This window comes from Meriones unguiculatus, chromosome 16 (assembly GCF_030254825.1).
Source record: "Meriones unguiculatus strain TT.TT164.6M chromosome 16, Bangor_MerUng_6.1, whole genome shotgun sequence".
NCBI lineage: Eukaryota > Metazoa > Chordata > Mammalia > Rodentia > Muridae > Meriones > Meriones unguiculatus.
Genome location: NC_083363.1, coordinates 7,835,886 through 7,859,928, shown reverse-complemented (window position 1 = coordinate 7,859,928; position 24,043 = coordinate 7,835,886). Strand labels below are relative to the sequence as shown.

General features: G+C 50.9%; 2 protein-coding genes across 4 annotated transcripts in view; one reads left to right on the top strand and one right to left on the bottom strand.

Moving 5' to 3' along the window:
* The window catches only part of Pdxk (pyridoxal kinase), a 34,016-nt gene extending 23,880 nt beyond the window's left edge, over positions 1–10,136 (bottom strand). Inside the window, exon 1 of the mRNA XM_060369233.1 lies at positions 10,004–10,136. Coding sequence (XP_060225216.1) covers positions 10,004–10,090 — 87 coding nt within the window. The 5' untranslated portion in view covers positions 10,091–10,136. The remainder of the gene's footprint in view (positions 1–10,003) is intronic.
* On the top strand, positions 10,062–12,139 carry LOC132648332 (uncharacterized). Of its 3 annotated transcripts, XM_060369234.1 has the most exons (4): positions 10,062–10,432; positions 10,687–10,879; positions 11,310–11,424; positions 11,669–12,139. In XM_060369234.1, exons 1-3 carry the CDS (start codon positions 10,062–10,064, stop codon positions 11,412–11,414), a joined length of 669 nt encoding a protein of 222 aa, XP_060225217.1. In that variant the 3' UTR covers positions 11,415–11,424; positions 11,669–12,139. The 3 variants fall into 3 exon arrangements, with proteins under 3 accessions (XP_060225217.1, XP_060225218.1, XP_060225219.1); XM_060369235.1 differs by lacking the exon at positions 11,310–11,424 and having other exon boundaries at positions 11,669–11,831; XM_060369236.1 differs by lacking the exons at positions 10,687–10,879; positions 11,310–11,424 and having other exon boundaries at positions 11,669–11,822.
* Positions 12,140–24,043: the final 11,904 nt, after the last annotated feature.

Here is a 24,043-nt window from a genome sequence, read left to right as displayed (position 1 = left end):
AGTGGCGTATTAATCAGTGTCATTAGTTAGTTTTTAACATTTCCAGAATCCAGCTCCCAAAGCGCACATACAAAGCTCAGCCAACCTCAGCTAAGAAGGCAAGGTCGGGGGCCTAGCTCCCAAACGGGAGCCCTAAGTCCCAGAGAAAGGAGTCCATTGTCACTTGACTGCCTCTCAGCTTGAATCCATCCTTCGGGGAGGCCATGGCTGTGACTCCAGAGCTCACATTCCTGCAAAGTAGTGGCAGCTGGCCAGGTATCTCCTACAGGAGGATACAGTAGGTGGAAGCAAGATGCCTCCTCCACTGGTTGTCTCTGTCCCAGCAGCACTCTGATTGTTTGTTTGTGACACGGTTTCTCTGTGTAGCCCTGGCTGTCCTGGAACTCACTCTGTAGACCAGGCTGGCCTCGAATTCTGAAATCCGCCTGCCTGTTGGTTCCTAAGTGCTGGGATCAAAGGCGGGAGTCAGCGCTGCTCAGCTTCCCAGCAGCACTCTTAGTCCCCCGGGTGACACTCCTCTCCTTCCAGGTGGTCTTTCTCTCCACCAGCATTCTCCCTCTCCAGGTAGTGATGGCTCCTTCCCTAGTGGCAGCGGGACTTGTTACTTGACTTTCCCAACCTTTAAGTTTAGCATTAATCAGCTGATGTTCCCTTTCCCCAGCTTGTTTGCTTTCCAAATTTGTGTATCTGGCTTTGATAGAAGGTCTCGGGATCTATAGCCCAGCTTCACCTTGAACTCAAAGCCATCCTCCTAATACAGCCTTTATGACTTACTGCCAAATAAGCTCACCTCACCCTTTCTAGCTCTTTCTGAATTCCTGCTGGTTGGTTCAATTCAGCTGTTCTGGCTCAAACTCCTCTCCCAGCTGACTGACTCAAACTGGCTTCTTTCTCTCTGCCTCAGACTGAATTGCTCTGCTTGGCCTTGTACTAACTTTGGCAATCTGTTCTAATCTTCTGGCTCCTTCTCATTCTCTGGCTCGTTCTGTCCTCACCTGTGCCTAGCGTGTTCTCTCTTCAACCTGTCTCTGTAAACCTCTCCCAGTAAAAACTGCCTCTGAATTCCATGCACTGAACTGCCAGGGACTCAACTCCACTGCACTTTCTCTCAACTCCCTGACTCAACAGACCTGACTAGAAGATCAGAGATCTTCATGCCTCTGTCTCCTGAGTGCCGGGATTAAAGGCTTGTATCACCACGCCTGGACCTAAGCTTTTCTTTACATGAAACTTGCTCTCTACCAGGCTGGCCTGGAACTCAGAGTTCTGCTTGCCTCTGTCTCCTAGCATAAAGGTACGTTCGTATTCCAACTGAATCGCACAGACCTAGGAGATCTTTGGATGTGATCTCTTGCCAGAACAGCCTTGTTCTGAATTAAAATTCCTCTACAGGGCCCATCCAAGGATGAGGCAGGATAGCAGATTTGAGGCTAGCTTGGACTACATAGAGTAGAGAGACCATGTCTCAAGACAACAAAAACAAAGAGACTCACTTTAAGGAGGAAAAAGTACTGGGGACAAGAGGAACTGTTCCTCCAAGAACTGCCTTGGTTTGGGGGGGCTCCCCCTTTTGATTGTTTGTTTTTGAGAAAGGGGCTCATGCAGCTTAGGCTGGCCCCTAACTTTCTATGTGCCCGAGCATGGTCCTTATGGTTATTTGAATGAGAATGGTCCCCAAAGCTCACAGATTTGAATACCTGGTCACCAGGAAGTGGCTAGGAGGTGTGTCACTGGGGATGAGCTTTGAGGTTTCAAAAAGCCCAAAGTCACTCTCTTTCTGCTGCCTATGGAGAACTCTCAGCTACTTCTCCAGCACCTTGTCTGCCTGCCTGCCGCCATGCTCCCCACCACGACGATAATGGACTAAGAAGATCCCTGACCATGTGCCATGAACACTCCAGGCATCAGCTCAGCAATCCATAGAGCAGACTCATCCCTTACGATTCTGTGAATCCATGCCAGACTCATACAGAGCTACTGGCCGCTTTCTGCACTCCAGAAAGTTCCTAACACCCCATGCCACTGTCAGCTTCCCTTCTGTTTGCTGTCCTGGAAACTCAATCTGTAGACCAGGCTGGTCCAGAACTCAGGGATCCACCTGCCTCTGCCTCAAGCGCTAGAATTAAAGGTTGTGCGGCACCCCGCTACACAGAAGCTTCCCTTTCTTAACCAAGAGGGCGGCAGTTTCCTTTGATCCACAAAGGTGGCTTTCATGGTCACATTTATTTATGGCCAATGTGGTCCCAAGATACTGAAATTTGTCTTGAGGGGCTGGGGAGATGGTGCGGCAGATAGAGCACTCACCACGCAAGTGCGGTGAAGATTGGGGTGTGGACCCCCCAGAACACATACGTGTAAACTCCTGTGGATGTTCCATGTGCATGTGCCCACACATGCATGTTCACACACGTGCCACATACTTGTGAGCATGCAGGCATGCATCTCACACAACACACAATAGATTTCTTTTATGCTTATGATATTTTGTCTGCCCGTGTGCAGACACCAAATGCACGCAGTGCCTACGGAGGCGGCCAGAGGAGGGCATCAAACCCCTGGAAATGGAGTCACAGAGCTTTGTCAGGTGCTGGGAACTGAACCTGCGTCCTCTGCATGAGCAGCCAGTGCTCCTGACCACTGAGCTCCTAATCATCTGTCCAGCCTTGGATTCACTACCTCATCTCAGCAGGCAGGCAAGGGCTGCTCTCCTTTTCCATCGCTGTTAAGCTCTGGCTTATAAATTCAACTTTATCATAGGTGTCCGTGCACAGGGCAAACCCTCTTGATATAGCATGCAGTGCCATCTTCACTTTCAGGCATCGATCAGGGGTCTTAGAACAAATTCCTACAGATAGAGGGGATACTACATCCTTTTAGCCCCAAGCCCTGCTTGCAATCTCAGTACTCAGGAGGCTGAGGCAGGAGAATCCAAGTTTGGGGCCAACCTGGGCTACACAGTGAGATGAAAAACAAAAACAAAAACAAAAACCAAAAAATAAATAAATAAAATAAAAAAATGAAAGGCTTGCCTTTGGCCTCTGCTGCCATGCTTCAAAACCTGCATGGGGTTCCTGGGGTTCTGGGTTCCCCCACAGTCCCGTGGGTTCTAATCCCATGCCTGAACCTCCAATAGCAAGCTCACATCCACTACAGAACACCCGAATGTCTCAGCCAAGATGTATACTAGAAAAAGCTCCTGTTACAAAAGTCAGTGGAGCCCCAGCTCCAGCAGACATGAGGGTCTGGCTTACCATGTGAGCAGGGAACCAATGTTGGAGATACAGTGGCGCTAAGAGCCAGCTGCACTGAGAACCACAGCTGGCAGAGGCACTGCTTCGGTTTGCCTCTCAGCCCAGTGTGGCCAGCTGGAGGCAGGACTTCCTGACCTGCTGAGGCTGGGGACTGGGCAATCTGGATAGCCCCATCCTGTGGGGAAGCCTCAGGCTGCATATTTCCTCCTTCCCACTGCTGGGGCCAACACCACCTCCAGATGAGTGCAAGCAGCACCTAGGAAACTGAAAGCCAAAACCGAGCCTGGGGAGCTGGCTTTTCCTGCTTCCTGTTGCCCATGGCTATCAGACACAGGCTCCTCTTCCTGTCCCTCATGCAACCTTCAGACACCCCCCCTCCTCCAGCAGTGACGTGTGCTATGCTGGGGTGGCTGCCGTGGGCTGGTGATGCCCATCCCAGGAGCCCCATGCCCGCCTCCACTGCTGCATCATCAAGCCTCCAGCAAAGAGGCACAAGCAGCCTGACAGCCGCACAGCCAGATGAGGCCTGTTTGGAGCAATGGCTCAGCTAATCTTCTCCAAGGGAGGCAGAGCGGCTCAGCACAGCAGGAGTCGGGTGAGCTCTGGAACAGTCTACTGTGCTTCTCCCACAGGCATCTAAGGACAGAGGAGGGGGATGTGGGCAGGCTGAGCCTCACAGGTGTTTCCAGCTCTGGAGAACCAGCCCCAGGCTGATGCTCAAGCCTCTGTCACAGATGGGAATCAGCAAGCAGCCTGGGCAAGCACTGTTGTCACCCCAGCAACCTAACAGTCAAAGGCCCCACATCCGTCTACCACCCCCTCCACTGGTCACTTATCAGCCTTACAACCCAGCTAAACCATGCCCTCTCATCTCCATGGTGAACTGCTACTAGACAGCCCACATCCAAAGCAGCATCTCCCCACCCCCACCCTGCTCACTCCAGGTCCCTTGGTCGCCCCCAGCCTGGCTCATAGCACACTCTGCCAGGATGACAGGACTAGGCAGGCATAGCCAGGGACCATATCTAGCTGCTGGGGTCTGCCTGTGTTGGGCTGCACAGTGAAGCCCTAAGAGAAGAGGCCTGTGCCGAGCTCACTGCAGTATCCCGAGGCTGTGTTGCTGCCAGGTCACCCTTGAGACTCAGTAGCCCAGATACAGGCTCACCTAGGTTCTGGATGGTCACAGAGAAGCAAGTAGGTCCCACCACCTCCTTGTCAACATGTTAGCTGGCCAACTCTCACATCTGGCTCAGACAGCTGGGAGCGGCTAAACTTCCAGGGGGTTGCCAAAACAGCATTCCTGACCCCAGACGGATTGCTTAACATAGCCTTAGTTCACCCTTACAGGCCACTGCACCAGAGCTGCCCTTCTTTGTTCTGGTAAAGATGTCAAGGGTGGTGGCTCCATTTTGTTTCTCAGACTCTATCTTACCTTGGAGTAACCTGACCCCCACCTCTGGGTTTTGAGAAGGGCCACACAGCTCTCCACCCTGCAGGTTGTCGTGAATAACACAGAATGTGTTAAGGGGTCCTCAGTGTCAGGTGTCATAAATGCCACAGAGTGTGTTAATGGGTCCTCCAACTCCACCCAACAGGCTATTCTGGCCAAGGTGGCTTGCAACAATTAGCCTAAAGGTCATCTCGACTGCTGAACCCCGCCACCCAAAACTTTCCCTATAATGCCAAGGCTTGGAATTCCCCAAGAGTTTGTTTTTTTTTCCCCTTTAAAAACTCTGCCCCCCTGAGACTCAGGACCTTACTTTCTAACCTACTGCGTCAGGGAAGATTGGCGCGGCCCCAGCTTAAGCTTGAATAAAGATCCTCGTGTGATTTGCAACGGACTCGACTCCCAGTGGTCTTTTGGGGTCTCTTGAATCGGGTACAACAGTTTCTACCATAGGGCCTGCTGCACATTGCCCCAAGATGAGCTCCCCTTCATGTCCCAGAGGGGGTGGGGCCAGTAGGATCTCACTCAGGGGACCTCACAACCACTCATTGCAAATGGCCTCTGAGCGGGCCATACCTTTCTGTCTCAACACTGTCCTCAGTAAAGCTCAAGGGACTGCTTTTCCAGGAGACAATTTCAAGAAAGAAGACAGAGCAGGAGGGGCATCTCTAGCCAACACACTGGTTCTCTGTCACAGCCACATGTCTGGCGCCCTCAGGAGACCCAGCTTGAAGACACAGCTATACACAGATCTTGACAACATCAGTCCCTACAGCTCCCTTCCTTTTCCAAAGAGAGACATCTTGAAACCAACAACTTTGCAGCCTTTCATTGGACCCTAAACTTGACTGTTTTCAGACTGCACTGAAGGAAGAATATAGTCTTCTCTAAAGGCAGATGGAATATAGTCATGACCCCCCCCCCCCACACACACATAAAGAACATAAGATGGAAAATAAAAGCGGTGGCTGGAGGGTTGGCTCAGTAGTTAAGAGCACTTGTTCGTGCAAAGAACCCGGTCACCCACATAGAGGCTCACCACTTCCTTAGCCACCGGGCATGCCATGTAGGCAAAGCACTCATACACACAAAATAAACCTAAAAATTATTCTTATTTTTTTTAAGAACGTGAGATAGCAAATCATTGTGCCAGGCAGGCTCTGCAGTCATGTACAGGGCTCAGGAAGCCCATGGCACATATGTATGTGCGTTCCTGTGCATGCTCGCATATACACGCATACACAAGCGTATACACTTATATACACCCCCACAGGGGCACGTTTGTACACACACAGACACTCACATCCTTGAGATACTGAAGCTTCCCTCTTGCAGAAGGAAGTAGGTTAACGGTATAGCTGGCTGTAGAGCATTTATCCAGCATGTGGGAGAAAGGCCCTGGCTCTTTCGCCAGCAGCGTTTAGCAAGGGTGTTGGGAAGCTAGGCATGGTGGCACGTCAGTAATCCCCACACTGGAAGCTGATGATCTGAGTTTCAGATCAGCTAGGCCTACATGATGAGACTTTGTTTTAAAGGGAAGGGAATAGAGGACTGCAGGGGGCGGGGGGAGGCCATAGCTCAGGGGAAGAGTACTGGGCATTCTAGGATTAGCACTCAGGCAAATCTCAGGGGCCCAGCCCAGGACTACATTCTCTTTCTAGCTCTTCTTCCCCAGATTCAGTATGTGAATGAGATTTGCACTCCAGATTGTACAGTAAGACTGGAAAGTGCTGGCCCCAGGCCAGCGCAGACTACAGTGCCAGCCCCTCTGGGCTCACTAAGGCTGGAAGTGCCCTCCCTATCCATCTCATTGCTTCTCCCTATCCAGGGCTGCACAGAGGTATGCTGAGCATCATAGTGCCAACAGGGACCATGAAGGAGCCCCAGGTCCTTAAGCACCTCTCAGGAGGGAAGATTAAGAAGAGCCCCCTGCCCTGACCCGATGCAGAAGTTGAGAGATCAGGTCCTGCACCTAGCCTCAGCAGCACTGAAGAGTTAGCCCTGGACCTGGGATTGCAGGTGAGCCAGCCCCGAGGGCATGGACAAGGGAGAGTTTCACTCCTCCCCTTCTTGATCCCTCACCACCTATGGCAGACAGGAGCGATGGCCAGTGGGGACACGAGAGTAGAACTGGCCTGTCCCTCACTGGAGAGTGAGTGTAAAAGTCTCTTTTATTTGTCTGTCTAATGGTCCGTCATCTTGGATGCTTACTGCCTGTCTGCTAACCTGGGCCTTGTCCTGGAAGCTTCCAGCCTCTGTACAATCTCATCTAGGCCTAGAATGTTTGCAGCCTCTGAGACTTACTGCTGAACGACCCACACCCTTTCTTGTTCTTACTGAACTCTTGCTGGCTGGTTCAAATCGCCTGTAGGGCTCAAACTCCTCTCCCAGCTGACTGATTCAAACTGGCTTCTTTCTCTGCCTCTGACTGAATTGCTCTGCTTGGCCTCATACTAACTTTGGCAATCTGTTCTAATCTTCTGGCTCCTTCTCATTCTCTGGTTCGTTCTTTCATCACCTGTGTCTAGCTTGTTCTCTCTTCAACCTGTCTCTGTAAAAGTCTCCCAGTAAAACTTGCCTCTGAATTCCATGCACTGAACTGCCAGGAACTCAACAGACCTGCCTGAACAGCACTGACTAGAACTCAGATCTGCATGCCTTTGTCTCCCGAGTGCTGGGATTAAAGGTGTGTACTACCACAGCCGGACCTTAGGGTTTGTTTTTTTTTTTGTTTGTTTGTTTACCTGAAACTTGCTCTATATCAGGCTGACCTAGAACTCAAAGCCATGCTTGCCTCTGTCTCCTGGCAATAAAGGTGTCTGTATTCCAGCTGGATCACACACACCTAGGTCTTTGGATTCGACCTCTTGCTGGTGTAGCCATGTTCCTAATTGAAATTCTGCTACAAGCAGCCCCCGCAGCTTGCTTGGGCTGCAGAGAAGAGCTTGCCCTGGTTGCAGGGGTGAGGGCTGCCTGCCTCAGTGGTGTGAGAGCAGGAGAACTTGCCCTTTCACCCCTCCTGGGCAACAAAATGAGCAGGCCCCGATGGCATGAACACAGATGAACAAGCCCCAAGGGCATGACAGCCTTGTCCCTGGCTGGCTGAGACGAGGGATGAGCCAGCCAGGGCAGGGAAAGATCGCTCCCCCGAGTGGTGTGGGTGTGGAAGAGCAGGCGGGCTGACCAACTCAGATACCTCTTTGGCCCAGATCTAGGGTTTTGAATTGGCACACGCCAACATGTTCTCAATCGATGAACTGCTGAAGGTATGGATCCCACAGATCCAAAGCTACAGGACCTCCATGGCACAGGGCAACAACAGGATATCTGAGTGGAGCCCCAGGGAGGTTCCAGTATTGATAGTGTAGCAGAAGCCAGAGGCCTTGTACCAGACCAATGTGTCACTGCAAAGTAAAGAAGTATGAACAAAAGGGTATACTGTGGGACACACGGAGACACACAACAGCCTCCTTTTTTCATTGTGGGGGGGAGGTTGCAAGGGCAGAGGGTGGGTACGAGGGGAGGAGGAGCTGAGCGGGATTGGTGTGCATGATGTGAAATTCACAAAGAACCAAATAAAAGGTTTAAAAAAAAAATAAAAAAAGCCAGGCAAGTGGGGCACACTTGCCTTTAATCCCAGCACTCCAGGAAGCAGAGGCAGGCAGACTTCTGAGTTCTAGGCCAACCTGGTCTACATAGTGAGTGCCAGGACACAGAGAAACCCTGTCTTGAAGAAGAAGAAGAAGAAGAACAACAACAACAACAGCAACAGCCCCCTCCCTTGAGCAGTTGGAATATCATGTCTTCAGCCTGAATGAGGACACTGAGCCCTTGGTTGCATCTACAGGACAGAGGGCCAGGGGAGCAGGGACAGTGTACTCAGTGAAGGAAGACTAGCAGCAAGTGGAAGAGGCAAGGGATGCAGTGCACAGGGCCTCAGAGGCCAGAGCTCAGCCTGGTTCCACCCTCCCTGGCTATCTCTGCTTCAGGGACTCTGCCCCTTTGCTCCTTAGTGCAGTCTCACCTCAGTGACCTTGCTACTACACAACCTGGCCCCATAAGCTAGAGAGCAATGGTCAAAAAGAGCATGAAGCACCAGACCAGTTCATTCTGGGTAGAATGAGAATGAGTACACTAGACTGTGGGTGAAGCATTGCTTATCGCCCGGCTGGGGCTCAAACACTCTGCAACCACCCTGTGCCTATGGACTTGAACCCCTGTACTGTATGCTAACAATCACTTGTCCTATTTTGTCTGGCAAACAGGCCTGCTTCAGATTGTCCTTAGATGCAGCTCTGGGCCACCTGTCTTTCTTCCAGGTCCTTCCCACAGGTCTATGGCTTCTTAATGTCCCTCAGGGGTCAGTACATAGCTGGGCATGAGCTGAAGGAGTCCAGGGACCTGCCACTTTGCTCAGTGACCAGGCAAGGATGTACACTGAAGGAGGCCACCATTGAATATTGGCCCAGGTCAGCCCAATATTCCTGCTGGACCGGCCAGGCATGGAAGTGCCAGTTATCCTGACATTGCCTCTGGCCTCCATCCTAATGTCCACTGCACTGTGTTCCCTCCGAGGGCCACCCAGTCACAAACAGGAAGCACAAGCAGCCAGCAATGATCAGAGACAGCCTCATTCATCACATCTCACAGGCTGTCTCGGCTCTGGAAGATGACAAGGTCCTTCTAACAGGTTGCTTCCAGAGTCAAACTCAGCAAGCTGTGCTGTCTCTTTAGAAAAAGAAGCAATCCTGCTGAAGGTGCAGGGCGGTTCCTGCCCCATCCGAGCGGATGACAGACCACCCCAAGAGTGGTCGGACCCAAAGTGTGGCCCAGCCTTCTCCTTGGTCCAAGCTCACAGGGTGGGCAGAGGCAAAACCTGGATTTCAGCAGGGAGCGATCAATCACCTGCCAATGTAGACGTCTACCCAGAGGCTGTCCGCGATCCCGCGGGGAAGGATCCTCCTAGCCTAGCCTTTCAACGCTTCGGGTATCCCCCGCCCACGGCTGGCCAGACAGCCGGAAGCAGCAGGGACCTTCACTGACTAGTGTGCGCCACAGCCGGGTAGGGGGCTTCGTGCTATCTGCACCACCCCACTGCACTGTAAGCTCCCCAGGGTACTCCACGCCCCCAGCCTGCGTGCGCCAGGCTCTGTCCGCAGCAAGCCCAGCGCGCGATAGGGACCGGAGGATGGCGGCTGGACGGGGGAGGGGGGGCAAGGTCATTGGTAGGAAGAGGCCACGCAACGAACCCGCGGACCCGCACCGGAGCAGCCCGGCCGCGTTACATAAGCGGTGGAGCGCGTACCTGCAGCGGGAACATGGCCGCCCTGTTGCCCACGTAGCCGCGGACGACATGGCTCTGGATGGAGAGCACCCGGCATTCGCCCTCCATGCCGGGCAGGCCGTGGTGGCGCGTGGTCCAGGAGGTGTCACGGGCTGGAGCTGCTCAGGCCGCTCGCTCGGTCTCCGCTCCCGGGTGCCTTCAGCACGCGCAGGCGCTAGGCTTGGACGCGCTGCCCGCCTCCTCTGACCTCAACAGGCCGGTTGCTTACCCGCGAGTCCCGCGCGGCGAGGGGCGGGCTGAAGGCGGTGCCGAGCGCTGGCCACGCCCCTCCGGGAAAATAGACTTGTGGAATGCAGCATGTGAGCTCCTCTGTGCTGCAGCACGTGGGCGCGCAGCCCCTTTGCAGACCTGGGTCCGTAGCAGCCGGTTGCACCTGGAACACACTCCCCGGTAAGGTTCGTTCATTACACACTATTCCGCCTCACTGGCGTGCGGCGCTGATCACCCACGGCTGACACTCTCTCGGGAGCTGCTGTCCAAGGCGCTCCCACCAAGCTCCAGTGCCTGAAGACCCTCCATGTCAGGAGGACCACCCCCCCAGGCCACTCGGACTGCATGGAATCCCAGACCCGGTGGGGCGCGTGCCTGGGCTGTCTAATCTCAGGCTGCCCTGAGTTGAGATACATCCCAGCGGTCCTCTCCAGGCTTAAGTTTGCTCAGAGCCACCCGTGGGAACAGATTGGTCGTCCCCTCTTCACCTCCCACCAAGTCCTCTCCGTCCTGCGGAGAGTACACTTCCCTCCGTCTCCGGACCTATACTTTGGAGCTCCCGTGGTCACGGACACCAGGTTCACAGATTCACGGCGTAGGCCAGCATGTAAAGTTGACAGTATCTTGGTGAGAGTATTGGGGACCAGATCTGCTCTGAGGAGGGAGGAAGGACCTCATTGCTTGGGGAACAGATCAGAAAGAGGAAGTGGGGGTTGAGGCTCAGTTGGTGGAGTGCGTGCCAAAGCCCTAGCTTTCATCCCGGCACCAGAAAAAGTGAACAAAAAGAGGAATTATAAGGAATGCTTCATTGGAATTAATTACATGAAAGTGCATTTTTGGAATATTCAATTGCTTGCTGGTAATAGCATTTACTGCACACTTGCTGTGTGCAGGACATTTTTTTGGTAACACCCTGAATCTTGCCTGGAGCAATGGTGCACACCTACAGATCCCATTGTGTGTGTGTGTGTGTGTGTTATCTGTGTTTCTGTATAGAAGACCCCTGGTGCCATTATTTAGGGGCCATTCATTTTTTCTTTTCGCTTGTTTGAGACAGAGCCTCATATCTTCCTGCCTGGTCCTGAACTCACTATGTAAGGCCAACCTGGCTTTGAACTCAGATCCATCTGTTATGATTGGCTTAAAAACACACCACACATAGGACAGATCTGGTACGAAAAGATATTTATTTGGGGGAAGGGAAGCAGAAGAGAGTTAAAGACCATCCACCTTTGAGTGCTGGGATTAAAGGTGTGTGCTACCATCTGTATGTATGAATGGATCCTGCTAGGTCCTGGAAGTGTTCTCTTAGTCTAGGTTTCCTGGCTATGAATCCCCAGGGGTCCACCTATTTCTAATTCCCTGGTGCTAAGTTCTGCTTTTTAATTTCTTTCTTCTTCTTTTTTTTTTTGCCAGGTTCTCACTAGGTAGTTCCGGTCTGGAACTTGCTATATATGCCGAGCTGAAGTTGAAGATCCACCTGTCTTCTGCCTCCCGAGTACTCCGATTAAAGGGTGTGCCACCGTGCCTGACAGGAATTGTTCTTAAATTGTAGTTTATTTATTTACTGACCGGTGGGAAGGGTGGAAGGGAGAGGATAGGGTGTAGAGGGGAAGATGCTCTCCTGTCACATTGTGAATGTGGAGGTCACAAGACAACCTGCAGGAGTTGGTCCTTTCCTTCCACCCCGTGGGTTCCAGGAATCTCACTCGGGTGCCTGGTTTTGTGGCATGTGTCTCTCCTGCTGAATCAACTACACATCCCGCTTTACAAGATTGCTAACCTTTAACATCATCATGATTCAGGGTTGGGTTTTGCCTGGCATGCTTTGCATACTGAAACATTTGAGGATTTGGGAATCAAATGTGGACAGAGCTGCCTGGCAAAAGGCTCCTACTCAGAATTTCTTTTCCTTCCTTTTCTCTGCTCATGCATCAAGAAACATTTCTCTCAGTTCTAAGGCAGTTCTCTTTAGCCGGGGAGTCTTACCTGCCCCACCCCCTTTGCCTCAGCACATCTCCTGGTGGGTCGGGTGGGGTTGTGACAGAATCTCCCCTTTAATCCAGGCAGGCTCAAACTCAGATCCCTGCCTTGGGCTCCAAAGTTTTGCAATAATAGTCACTGATCCTAATGTCTAGACATGACCTTCTGATGGTTCTGACTGACTATTTTATAGCCCACTGTGTGGACTCTGGCAGCCCTTGGGGATGGTCCAGCAGGGGTCATGACCTTTCTGTGGCAAGGGTCTTGCTGGTGGGCTGGTTACCGTGATAGCTCTAGCCTTAGCCTCCCATCTCTCTCAGGAAGCTAGCTGGAAAGGCCTTTGCTTTCAGCTCTGGGTAAGGGGTCACCCATGCACCCTGCCAGCATCAGAATGTGAATCCAGAGAGCTGGAGGGGCAGGCCCGGCTGCTCACAGCAGCTCTCAGTAACAGGCCAGCATGTTCTCCAGGAACACACCAGGAAGCCTGTCCTCACCCAGGCAGGCCACTGAGCCAGACACTATGGGGACACAGCGCATCCCAACAAGGCATCATTCCCACAGAGATGCTGCAGCTTGTCAAGGACATACTATCACCTGCTTCTCTCTCTGAAGCTGTGGGTATCCCTAGGCCCTAAGAGGTCAGGACACCCTGAGGTTGCAGCTATGAGACAGCTTTGCACAGCAAATAAACAGAACCTTGGGAGGGAGTTTGGTTATTTTACCAACTCCCCAAGTAAATACAGGGTCTCTGTAAATGAAACCTGAGCCAAGCCAAAGCTTTGTTTAAAAGCACAGTGCCTCTGAGTCTGTGGTCCCAGCACTGGGGAGGCCAAGACTGGAGGATCTCAAGTTCAGGACAACCCAGGCTACATCAGGAGAACTTGTTCCCAAAAACACGAAGAAGAAAAACAAACTCAAAGCTGGAGGGAGAAAAGTACAGACAGGCCCCACTGGGTTGTCCTGTGGTGAGCACATCTGACTCCTGCCAAGCGCTCAGGGACAGAAAGAAAGGACAGCACCAAGAAACACAGGGAAGACTTTCAGGGCCTGAGGGGCAGAGGCACACCAGAATGAGGGAAGAGCCCAGCAGAGCCACATGAGCCACAGTCTCAAGCCACTGCCCTCGCTGGCCCTCCCCTTTTCCTGGCAGATACTTGACTCACTCACTCGCTTGCTGTTTTAAACAGGCTCTGACTATGTAGCCCTGGCTATCCTAGAACTCGCTTTGTAGACCAGGCTGGCCCTGAACTCACAGAGATCTGCCTGCTCCTGCCTCCTGAGTGCTGGGATCAAGGTGTGTGCCACTGGATTTTTTTTCCCCTGTTATTGACAGGATCTCTCTATGTAGCTCTGATTTGCCACACTGTGTAGCATAGGCTGACCTTGAACTTGTGGCAATCCTCCTGTTTTACCTTCCCAAAAAGACCTCGGATAACAGGCATGAAACACTTGCCTAGCTGGCACATTTTGTAACAAACAAAGGAGCAAACAAACAAACCAAAAACTGGGTGGAGGGACATAGACCTGTATCTCCAGCCCTCAGGAGGCCGAGGCACAAGGATCGTTGATTCTAGGAGTTTAAGACCAACCTGGGCAGTGTTGTAAGATTATCGTGAGGTATAGTGAGAAGAGAATAAGAAAAGAAAATTGGTAAACTGTGTTAAATGAAATTTATTCTGAAATGCCAAAACCTTATTTCAACTGTATCATTTCAAACTCATAATCAGAGCTGGGTGTTTCGGTACATGCCTTTACACCAGCACATGGGACCCAGACTTAGTAGGAACCCTGACCTAGTTCCAGGCCATCCAGAGAAACCCTGTCTCAAAAACAAAACAGAGCAAAACAAACAAACAAAAACCTCAAAACTCAATCAATCAGTATAAAAAGCGTGTGTGTAATCAGTGTAAAAAGTTCAGGCCATGGTCAGCAGTTTCCCCCACAGTCTCAGAAACACCCAAGTACATGCGTGACACATGCACCCTTGACATGTGTCAGAGGGAACCAGGCCACACGTGGCTCACAGCTGTGATAAAGACCAAGGCTGTTCTACACTCAAAGGTGAAAGAACTTTTACCCAAGAGCAAGTGGGGGAGGGGACAGAGGGAACCCTGAGGCGAGGTGCACAGAGGTGGTAGCAGGCATAAAGCCCTGAGGAAGCAGAGGGCAGAGGGCTGGCCAGGTGCCACCCAGTCTCCAGGAGCCTGGTACTTCAGAGACTGCCAAAGTCCAAGGGGCTCTGGGGAAGGACAGAGTCCAGGAAGAGTGGGGACTGGGCCCCAGCTGGAGAATGGCTGGACTTGAGTCTCCAGGAAAGCAGGGGGAAGGGCTGGTTGATGGAGGAGGTGACAAAGGTGAGGACAGAGGAAAGGTCACTATTGAAGTGTCCACCACTCAACCACCTCCTATTTCTGGTCCTGACAATGTCATGGGTCACCTGATCTTCCAAAAGGAGCTTGGGTGCTGGGCAGGTGACCTACACCTGTAACCTCAGCACTCTGGAGCTGAGGCAGAAGGATTGCCATGAGTTCCAGGCCAATCTGCACTACAGAGTGAGACTGTCTCAGGAAACAAAGAGAAAGAGAAGGCTGAAGGAGGACAGAGGGTGGAGAGGAAGGATAAAGGGAGGGATGAATCAAAAGAGAGGGAAGGGGAGAAAAGAGCAACCTGGGAGTAGACAGCATTTGCCCTCCCCTCCTGTTAGGCAGGTTGGCCTGCCTGCTAGGTGACCTGAACCCCTGCATGTGGTAGATAGCCCTCAAGGGTGCCTGAGGGGCTCATGAAACATGGGGCTGCTTCCATAGCAACCCTCTGGGCAAATGCCACCATTAAGTCAGTCTTTTCAGGCCACACAGAAGCCACTAGCCCCTGGATAGCAGATTGGGATGCAGGCAGCAGCAGGGAGGGAGGCCAAGGTCCTGGAGCCAGGCTGATGTGGGGAAGCTGGCCTCACTGTGCCTAGTGGCAGGGCTCAGGGGACTGCCCCAGCAGGCAGCTGTATCCACCTCTCCACTGTGACAGGTTTCCCTTGATGAAGCAGGTCATGCTGGCTCCCTGCAGGAGGGAGGGCCAAGCAGGTGCTGGACCACCTGCATTTTGATGGACGCAGCACTGGCTGGCCTTCCTCCCAGCCTCAGAGCATGCCTTTTGTTCTGGGGACGCACTGCCTTTCTGAACCCAGGCTAAAAATTGCCTCAGTTCTTCCTGGAGTTACTCATTGCCTGGTGACTAACTCTGCAGTCTGTCAATCTAAATCCCGTGGATATTTCTCAGCCGAGGCTCTTAGGAACACAAGCTGAAGAGGTTTTCAACCGGAAGCAGCCAGATGGCCATCCTGCTCAAGCTGTACCTTCCAGAGGGTTGAGCAGTATTGATCTCACCTCAGCAGAGTGGCTGTGATAACTTTGGGGAAGCAGTGGTGTGTCCCTCATCTGTTCTCCCGGAATGCAATTTACCCCCTCAGGCCATTGCACAAGTTGACTTTGTCTTGAATTATTACGTGCTGAGATCTGCTGAGAAATGAGAGGTAAAGCAGAACCTCAGATGGGGCAGGATTCGGCTGTGTTTTGTGTGGTGGCTTTCTTGCCACCTGAATGGCCAAGTTTAAATTCTTTGTCTCAGTTCCTTGCCCCTTCCAGCCTTTCCAATCCCCACACCCTGTTCGAAGAGCCATCTCTCCCTCTGCTCCCCTGTCACCCACCCACCAGTCCGCTGTGCCCCATGCCCTGCCTGTCTTTCATCCCCCAAACTGCCACAAAGGTGTCTGCTGCAGTGTCCAGGCCACCCTAATATGGCCATGGTGAACCTGCTCCCAGCTGGGATGGTATTTTGAGGTGAGTCTTATGTTAATAAAATGCTGATAATTGGGTGATTTGTAACAGGTGTTCATTGTCACCATACCAGAAGGTTCAGGGCCCTTGCAGAGCCAGAATCTGAGGAAGGAGCTGCTTTTTTAGCTGAGAGCTAATGACTTTTTATATGTGGTTAAAAATGCATTATTAAAAACTTATTTGCTGAGCCTGGCGAGGTGGAACACACCTGTAACCCCAGCACTTGGGGAGGCAGAGGCAGTCGGATCTCTGTGAGTTCGAGTGAAGAGCTTAAGATAGCCTGAATATAACTCCATTTTGAAATAAAGATCTTGATTGGGAACTGAATTCAGGCACCAGGAAATATCACAGAATGTACACCTGGCAGAAAACAAAGTTAACTCTCCTAGCAACAGCCTCCAGGAAATATAACAGAATAAATGCTTCATAGAAAATAGAGACAAACTCCCTGGCAATAATCAATGGGAATCAGTTGAGAATCGGGTGGGAAAATTCTCCCCAATGTTTCAGATATGGTTTAGAAAAATAGCCATTGTGATTATGTGCCTCAGAAAAGGTCACCCCGCCCTGCTAAACTTCACCCAATTCTGTAACGCCAAGGCTTGTGCCCCCCCTGCTTGCTGCCATGGAAACCCCCGGCTCACAGACTTTCCCTTTAAAAATCTTGTTCACTCAGAGCTTGGGGTCCCACTTCTCTACTGCTACACCAGTGAGACTTGGGTCCTGAGTTCAATCGCTCTTGTAATAAAGCTCTCTTGCAATTGCATCGAGTCGTCTCCTGGTGGTCTCTGAGGGTCCCGTGAACCTGGCATAACATGAGGCCAGCCTGGTCTACAAAGCGTGTCCAGGAAAGCCAAGGTTACACAGAGAAACCCTGTCTCAAAAAATACAAAACAAAAATCAATCAATTAATTTAATTGTGTGCTGGGCAGTGGTGGCACATGACTTTAATCCCAGCTTTTGGGAGGGAAAGGCAAGTAGATCTTTGTGAGTTCAAGGCCAGCCTTGTCTACAGAGTGAGTTCCAGGATAGGTAGGGCTACACAGAGAAACCCTGTCTCAAAAAGACAAAAACAAAATAAAAAAATTATTTGTTTTTCAGGCACACATACCTTTAATCGCAGTACTTAGGAGACAAAGACAGGCAAACCTCTGTGAGTTCAAGATCAGCTTGGTCTACCTACTGAGTAACAAGAAAGAAAGAAAGAAAGAAAGAAAGAAAGAAAGAAAGAAAGAAAGAAAGAAAGAAGAAAGAAAGAAAGAAAGAAAGAAAGAAAGAAAGAAAGAAAGAAAGAAAGAAGATAATATCTATTTTCTGGTCATGTGAGCACACACCTATAATCCCTGCATGCATGAAACTGAGGCAGGAGAATCATTAATTAGAGACTAACATTGGCTTTATAGGAAGATCCTGAATCACAAAACATGGCCAGGAGGATGGCTCCGTGGATCAAGGTGCTTGCAGCCAAGCTTGATGACATGAAAGAATCACCACCCACAACTTGTCCTCTGTCCTCCACAGTTTTAGCTCTGAAGTGCAAGGCCTCCTTGACTGAGAACTCCCTCTTTCCACCCCTGACATCTATCCAGGGAACAGCCATGTAAGTGCTGTTCAGATCTTTGTCATGTCTCATTCTGTCTCTGTCCGTGAGGATGCCCTCCCCAGGGCACGTTCCTGTCTTCATCCTCCTGGGGTCCTGTGCCCAGCAGCCTGCAGAACAGACCTCATGAGGATGAGATTTGGGGGGAAGGTGGGGGTCCACTCAAGTATCAGAGAAAGGAAGGAAGGAAGTGCTGAGCAGAGGAGGTGGAGGGAGAGGGGAGGCAGCTTCAGGGTTGGTGAAGGGCAAAGCAGCAGTGATGGGTCTGAGTAGGACCTGCCGCCCTCCTCCCTGAGGCTAAGGAGGTGCCCATGAGCCAGGGTGGGTTTCTAAGTTAAAGAACCAACTCAGTTTAGCACAGACAGCGTGCCAACGCCTCCCTGCCAGCTTCTGGAGGGAGCTCAGACCCCTCCAGCCCAGGTGAAGGGTTGGGCCCTCCAGCTGGACAGTTTGGACTTCCTTTAGCCTTGGCACACTTATGCAGCAGCTTTCTGCATGTGCAGGTGTATTGCCCTGTGGGGGCTGGAATGAGCTCGAGGCTAACCATTCCTGCAGCCTTGGAGTTCTTCTAGCTCAACTCTCACCTTGCACCTATTTACACTGAATCTGATATGTATGCTGCTTTAATTTAAGGGATATGCTTTCTTTGTATTGTTGCTTAAGACAGAGTTTCTCAGGATAGCCCTGGCTGGCCTGGAGCTTGTGCTTATGTCTCACAAGTACTAGGACTACAAGCTTGCCCCATAATGCCTGGTTTGGTGGTGGCAGGATTTGGATCCAGGGCTCACAGTATCATCCATCCTGCCCTACTTTTAATGTTTTGACACAGGATTTTTGCTATTAGACCAGGTTGGTCTAGAAATCACAGCAGTCCTTCTGCCTCTGTTTTGCAAATGTGGTCTCAGACATGTGCCTTCACTAGCAGGTTTATGTCCTGGCTGCCTTGGAACTGGTAGCAGTCCTCCTGTCTCTGCTTCTCTGGTGCTGGGATTACAAGGAGCGCCACCATGCCCTGCACATTTTCTTCCTAAGGAAAGCGTCACTGAGGAGAAGGTGCCACGTCCCGCCCTGTGGCCAGGAGCAGAGGCTCAGCTCATGGTTGTATCTTTGGGTGAGGAGCTAGCAAGTGGAGACCTACTTCTCAGAACTCCGGAGGGCAGAGGTCTGAAGGTGGCTGGGCACTTCTCTTGGGTGGACTGTGGCCCAGCCTGGCCTGAACAGCTGTCACTAGCCAAAAGATGCAGGTGGGCTTCAAGCCAGGTGTGTTTGAGACTTGAGTCTTCAAACTCCAACTGGAGTCCTAGTCAAGCATCTAGGAAAGGCTGGCCCAAAGAGCTTAAGCACTTGAGAAGTTAGGTGTGGCATGCTATCTGAATCTCCACCCTCAGGGAGTAGAGGCAAGAGTTAAAGAGTTCAAACAGCCACTTCTAGGCCAAACAAAAGTCCGCCCCATAGGGAAAGATGGAGTGGCCTTGCAAACTAGGCTGCAGCTAAAGGTTAGGAAAAAAAAGTGACAGGCCTGGGTATGGTGGCAATTGGAATTCAGGTCATCAGGGTCAGGAGTTAACGGCACCTGGGCCGCTAAAAAAGAAAGAAAGAAAGAAAGAATAAAAGAGGGAAGGAGCAAACAGTAGCAGAGCTCCATAAAGCAAAAAAGGAGTTATATTTCTTTGTTTACTTTTTATTTTCCAGGCTGGTCTTGAACCCACAAACCTCTTGCTTCAGCTCCCAAGGTCCCAAGGGCTGAGATTACAGGCATGGATCCTAGCCCCTGGCTAAGAGACTGTTCTAAGTGATTCCTTTTTTGTTTTTCTCTGTGTAGTTGTCCTGGACTCACTTTGTAGGCCAGGCTGGCCTCCAACTCCCAGTAATCTACCTGCCTCTGCCTTCCCAAGTGCTGGGATTACAGGCATGGGCCACCACAGCCAGCTCTATGTGGTTCTTAATCTTTTCAGAGTTTACGTGACTGAAGAATTTACCAGGAATTAGTTTCTCACTGTTCTGGAAGCCGAAAGTTCAAGACCCGGGTGCCAACGGGACTGGATTCTGGTTGGTGCTGCCGTCTTGCCCTCAGCTTCCCACCATCACACTGTGTCCAGTGGGCTTCGGCATCCAGAGTCTGCTCAGAACACAGAACACTTGAAACCAGAGAAGGCTCTGACAGTATGCTGGCGGAGACTATAGGGATCTGCACCAACATCCTGAACCATAGTGTGCAAGCTTGACACTTTACCACACTTACCAGATGGAATGCTAGACCGAAATCAGAATTCACACACGCATGCAGGTCGTCAGCAGCATGGATGGCATCCTTGTTCACACTCAGGCAGTTGGTATACCAGTTGGCCAGGGAATAGTGATACACCACACACTGGGTGGCTTAATGTATAGGAATGTTTTCTTTCACATTTCTGAAGAACAAGGGTCTAAAATAACATGTTGGGCAGATTGGTGTCTTCCTAAAGAATCTGCTGAAGCCTCTGCGCTTGACTTAGAGGCCATTCTCTCCTTCTGTCTCCACATGATCTCTCCTGCAGCTTCCTTTTTGAGAGTAAGTCTCACTATGTAGACCAGGTTGGCCTCAAACTCACAGACAACCACCTGCCTCTGCCTTCTGAGTGCTGGGATTAAAGGTGTATACTACCATGCCAGGCCCCTATCCCTGGCTCTTCCCACCTTTTAATTTAAGACAGGGGCTCCCTCTTGTAGCTCAAGAGTCCACAACTTTGTACTCTTTATGTAGCCCAGGCTAGTCTTGAACTCAAGATCTCTCTTACTGCAGCCTCCGTAGTCCTGTAGTTACAGCTGTGTATATCGTCAAATTTACCTCCCACTTCGTATAAGTGAGGCAGGTTAGAAGAATAGGGAAACTTATAGGGACACGGGCTGGGAAAAGAGCCCCCTCACCCTGGAATCTGAGAAGGAAGAATCCCAGAACAGGCAGCATTTGCTGTGAAGGTAGCCAACAGAGAGATAATATTTATTAGAGAGAGATTTCATCTTAGAGAGCAAGGGATTTCTACGACCCTGGGTGGGGCCTCATTCTTCCAGGCATTTTCTGGGACTCTAACAGAGAAGACTTTTTGTTTGTATCAGAGACATCCTATTTCCCTGCGTCCCTGAGATCTGGAGTTGTAATTTACCAATTGTAATCCCTCCAGGTGCCCTCAGGAACCATCCTGCCATCTTATTTAGGTCCCTTTAGCAACCTTTTGAAGATACTAGCTTCAAAGCCCACCACAGTGGGTGGTTATTGTAAAGATGTGAAGGCTGCATACATGCCCACACCACGTTCCTAGATAGATCTTACCTTTTCTCCTGAATGCGTTTCTTTCTCTTACCTCCTGTACCTAAAATCTAGATTAAAATCTCTCTGTGTCTCTCTGTCTCTCTGTTTCTAAAGACATGATTTCTCTGTGTAGCCCTGGCTGTGCCGGAACTCAGAGATCTGCCTGCCCCTGCCTCCCAGTGCTGAGGTTAAAGACGTGCACCACCACCAGCCAAGCTAAAACCGCTTTTCAATAAATCAAAACCCTCCTTCATATTGGCTTGTCCTGAAATTCTTCTCTGCATGGAAACCCAAAGATGTAGTTTTGTGAGTGGCTAACTCCAAAAGATCAAGAGAACTTCTCAGACTGCCTTGGGCTACAAGGTTGTCTTTGTCAGTGCTGATGTTGACAACAGTCATACTGGATTAGGTTCATCCCAAAGACCTCACTGAGGTAATGTGCTGCAGTCTGCAATTCTGGTGGTCAGGACCTCAGGCATGTGAATTTCCGTGGGTGGGAGGTGTGGCAGGACACCTATGTGCAAGGTATGTATGTATCTCTCTCTCTTACCCCACCCCCACCCCAAGACAGTGATCCTGATCTGAAGGTAGAATCATGTCAGTCCACAGGGCGCTTCTCTGAAGGTGAGGTGCCTGTTTTGGCAGCATAGTAGGGCAGAGAAACCTTGCCTAACTCCACATGTGATGCAATGTGGGGTTGGCCCTTTGGGAGAAAGAAGATAAAGTCAGAACTGGTCAGGAAAGTAGATGATGAGACGTTAATGATGAGATTAACGTCTTTATTAAAAAAAAAAAAAAAAAAAAAAAAAAAGAGGAAGAGAGCTGGCAAGCCGGAGAAGCAGCTCAGTGATGCCTCTGTGCTGCCAGGCTTCTCAAAGCCTTGGCTCAGGAGAAGCCGTATCCGGAGCTACACTTCAAAAATGGAAGATGACTCCATGTAAAACAAAGTTGCTTTGGGCCTAATCACGCATTTAAGGTCAGCACTTGGGAGACCTTGTCTCCAACCAAATCAAACCCAAACAAAACAAACAAACAACAACAACAAAACCAAAGTTTGGGCTTATTAAGAAAAGCTTGCCCTTTAGTCCCAGCACTTAGGAGACAGAGGTAGGTGGATCTCTGTAAAGTTTGAGGCCAACCTGGTCTACAAAGCAAGTCCAGGGCAGCCAGGGTTATTACACAAAGGAACTTTGTCTCAAAAAACAAAACAAACACTTAGTAATGCTTATCATGACTCACAACCCCTGGCCTCCTTTTATTTTCAAAAGGGTACAGGTCATTGGTGGTTATTGACACCTGTTCATGAAACAACTTTCCTGGGTTCTTGCAAAGCTGTGGTGCCCTCCCCCCTCTCCAGGTCTTATCTCTTGTAGCCCAGATTGTCCTCTTGGCTTGCTATGTAGCTGAGGATGACCTTAAACTCCTGATCCTTTGGCCTCTACCTCCCAAATACTGGAATCATAGGTGTGCACCATCTCTCCAGGCAAGATTCAGGGTGTCAACAAACAACAAAAAATGTTTCGCACACACCAAGTGTGCAGCAAATGCTATTACCAGCAAGCAGTTGATTATTCTAAAAGTAGTTAATTCCCAGTTGCTCAGGAATTTCCCTGCAGAGCCAAGGTCCAACCCAGATGACAGCTGCTGGCTGGCATGAACTGGAGAAGAGCTAAGTATGCACGGGACCACATGCACAGTTCAACCCCTAGACTAAGGTCTGACCATGACATAAGTCTTAATGAGGATTACTATCGTTATGATGAAAAGATTTATCTGGCTTACATTTCCACATTGTAGTCCATCATTGAAGAAAGCCAGGACAGGAACTCAAGGGCAGAACCCTGGAGGCTGAAGCTGATATAGGGGAGCGATGGAGGGGTGCAATTTACTTGGCTTGCTCCCAATGGCTTGGCCAGCCTGGCTGCTTGTAGCGCCAAAGACCGCCAGCCCAGGGGTGGCATCACTCACAATGGGCTGGGCCTTCCACCATGGATCACTAATTAAGAAAATGTCTTATAGGCCTGCTTACAGCTCGATCTTATAAATAAAGGCGTTCTCTCAGCTGAGTTTCTCTCTGCTCGGGTGACTTTAGTTTGTGTCAAGTCGACATAAACTTTGTTCAGCGCAACATCAGAAAGGGCTCTGGCACTACTGAGTTTGATAGATGGCACCGCTATCACTGGCAGAACAATTGGTGTGTGAGAAGCCCTGGGATTGGTCCCCAGGACAAAACACAACAAAACTGCTCTGGGGTGTGCATCCTGGGGCAGTGTGCAGGAGGCCCCATGGTAGAGTAAAGAAAGGGCAGCTCTGGTGCAGTGGCCTCTGGGGGTGAACTGAGGCCATATTGTGCAACTCATTTAGTCAGGAATGCTGTTTTGGCACCCTCTGGAAGCTCAGCCACTCTTGACCGGCTTGAGTCTCAGAGTGACCTGGCAGCAACACATAAGGTCCCCCTAAGGATATGGCAGTGAGCTCAGCACAGGCCTCTTCTCTTAGGGCTTCACACAGGCAGACCCCAGCAGCTAGACATGGTCCCTGGCTGTGCCTGCCTAGTCCTGTCATCCTGGCAGAGTGTGCTGTGAGCCAGGCTGGGGGTGACCAAGGGACCTGGAGTGAGCAGGGTGGGGGTGGGGAGATGCTGCTTTGGATGTGGGCTGTCTAGTAGCAGTTCACCATGGAGATGAGAGGGCGTGGTTTAGCTGGGTTGTAAGGCTGATAAGTGACCAGTGGAAGGGGTGGTAGACAGATGTGGGGCCTTTGACTGTTAGGTTGCTGGGGTGACAACAGTCACAAGGTGCTTGCCCAGGCTGCTTGCTGATTCCCATCTGTGACAGAGGCTTGAGCATCAGCTTGGGGCTGGTTCTCCAGGGCTGGAAACACCTGTGAGGCTCAGCCTGCCCACATCCCCCTCCTCTGTCCCTAGATGCCTGTGGGAGAAGCACAGTAGACTATTCCAGAGCTCACCCGACTCCTGCTGTGCTGAGCCGCTCTGCCTCCCTTGGAGAAGATTAGCTGAGCCATTGCTCCAAACAGGCCTCATCTGGCTGTGCGGCTGTCAGGCTGCTTGTGCCTCTTTGCTGGAGGCT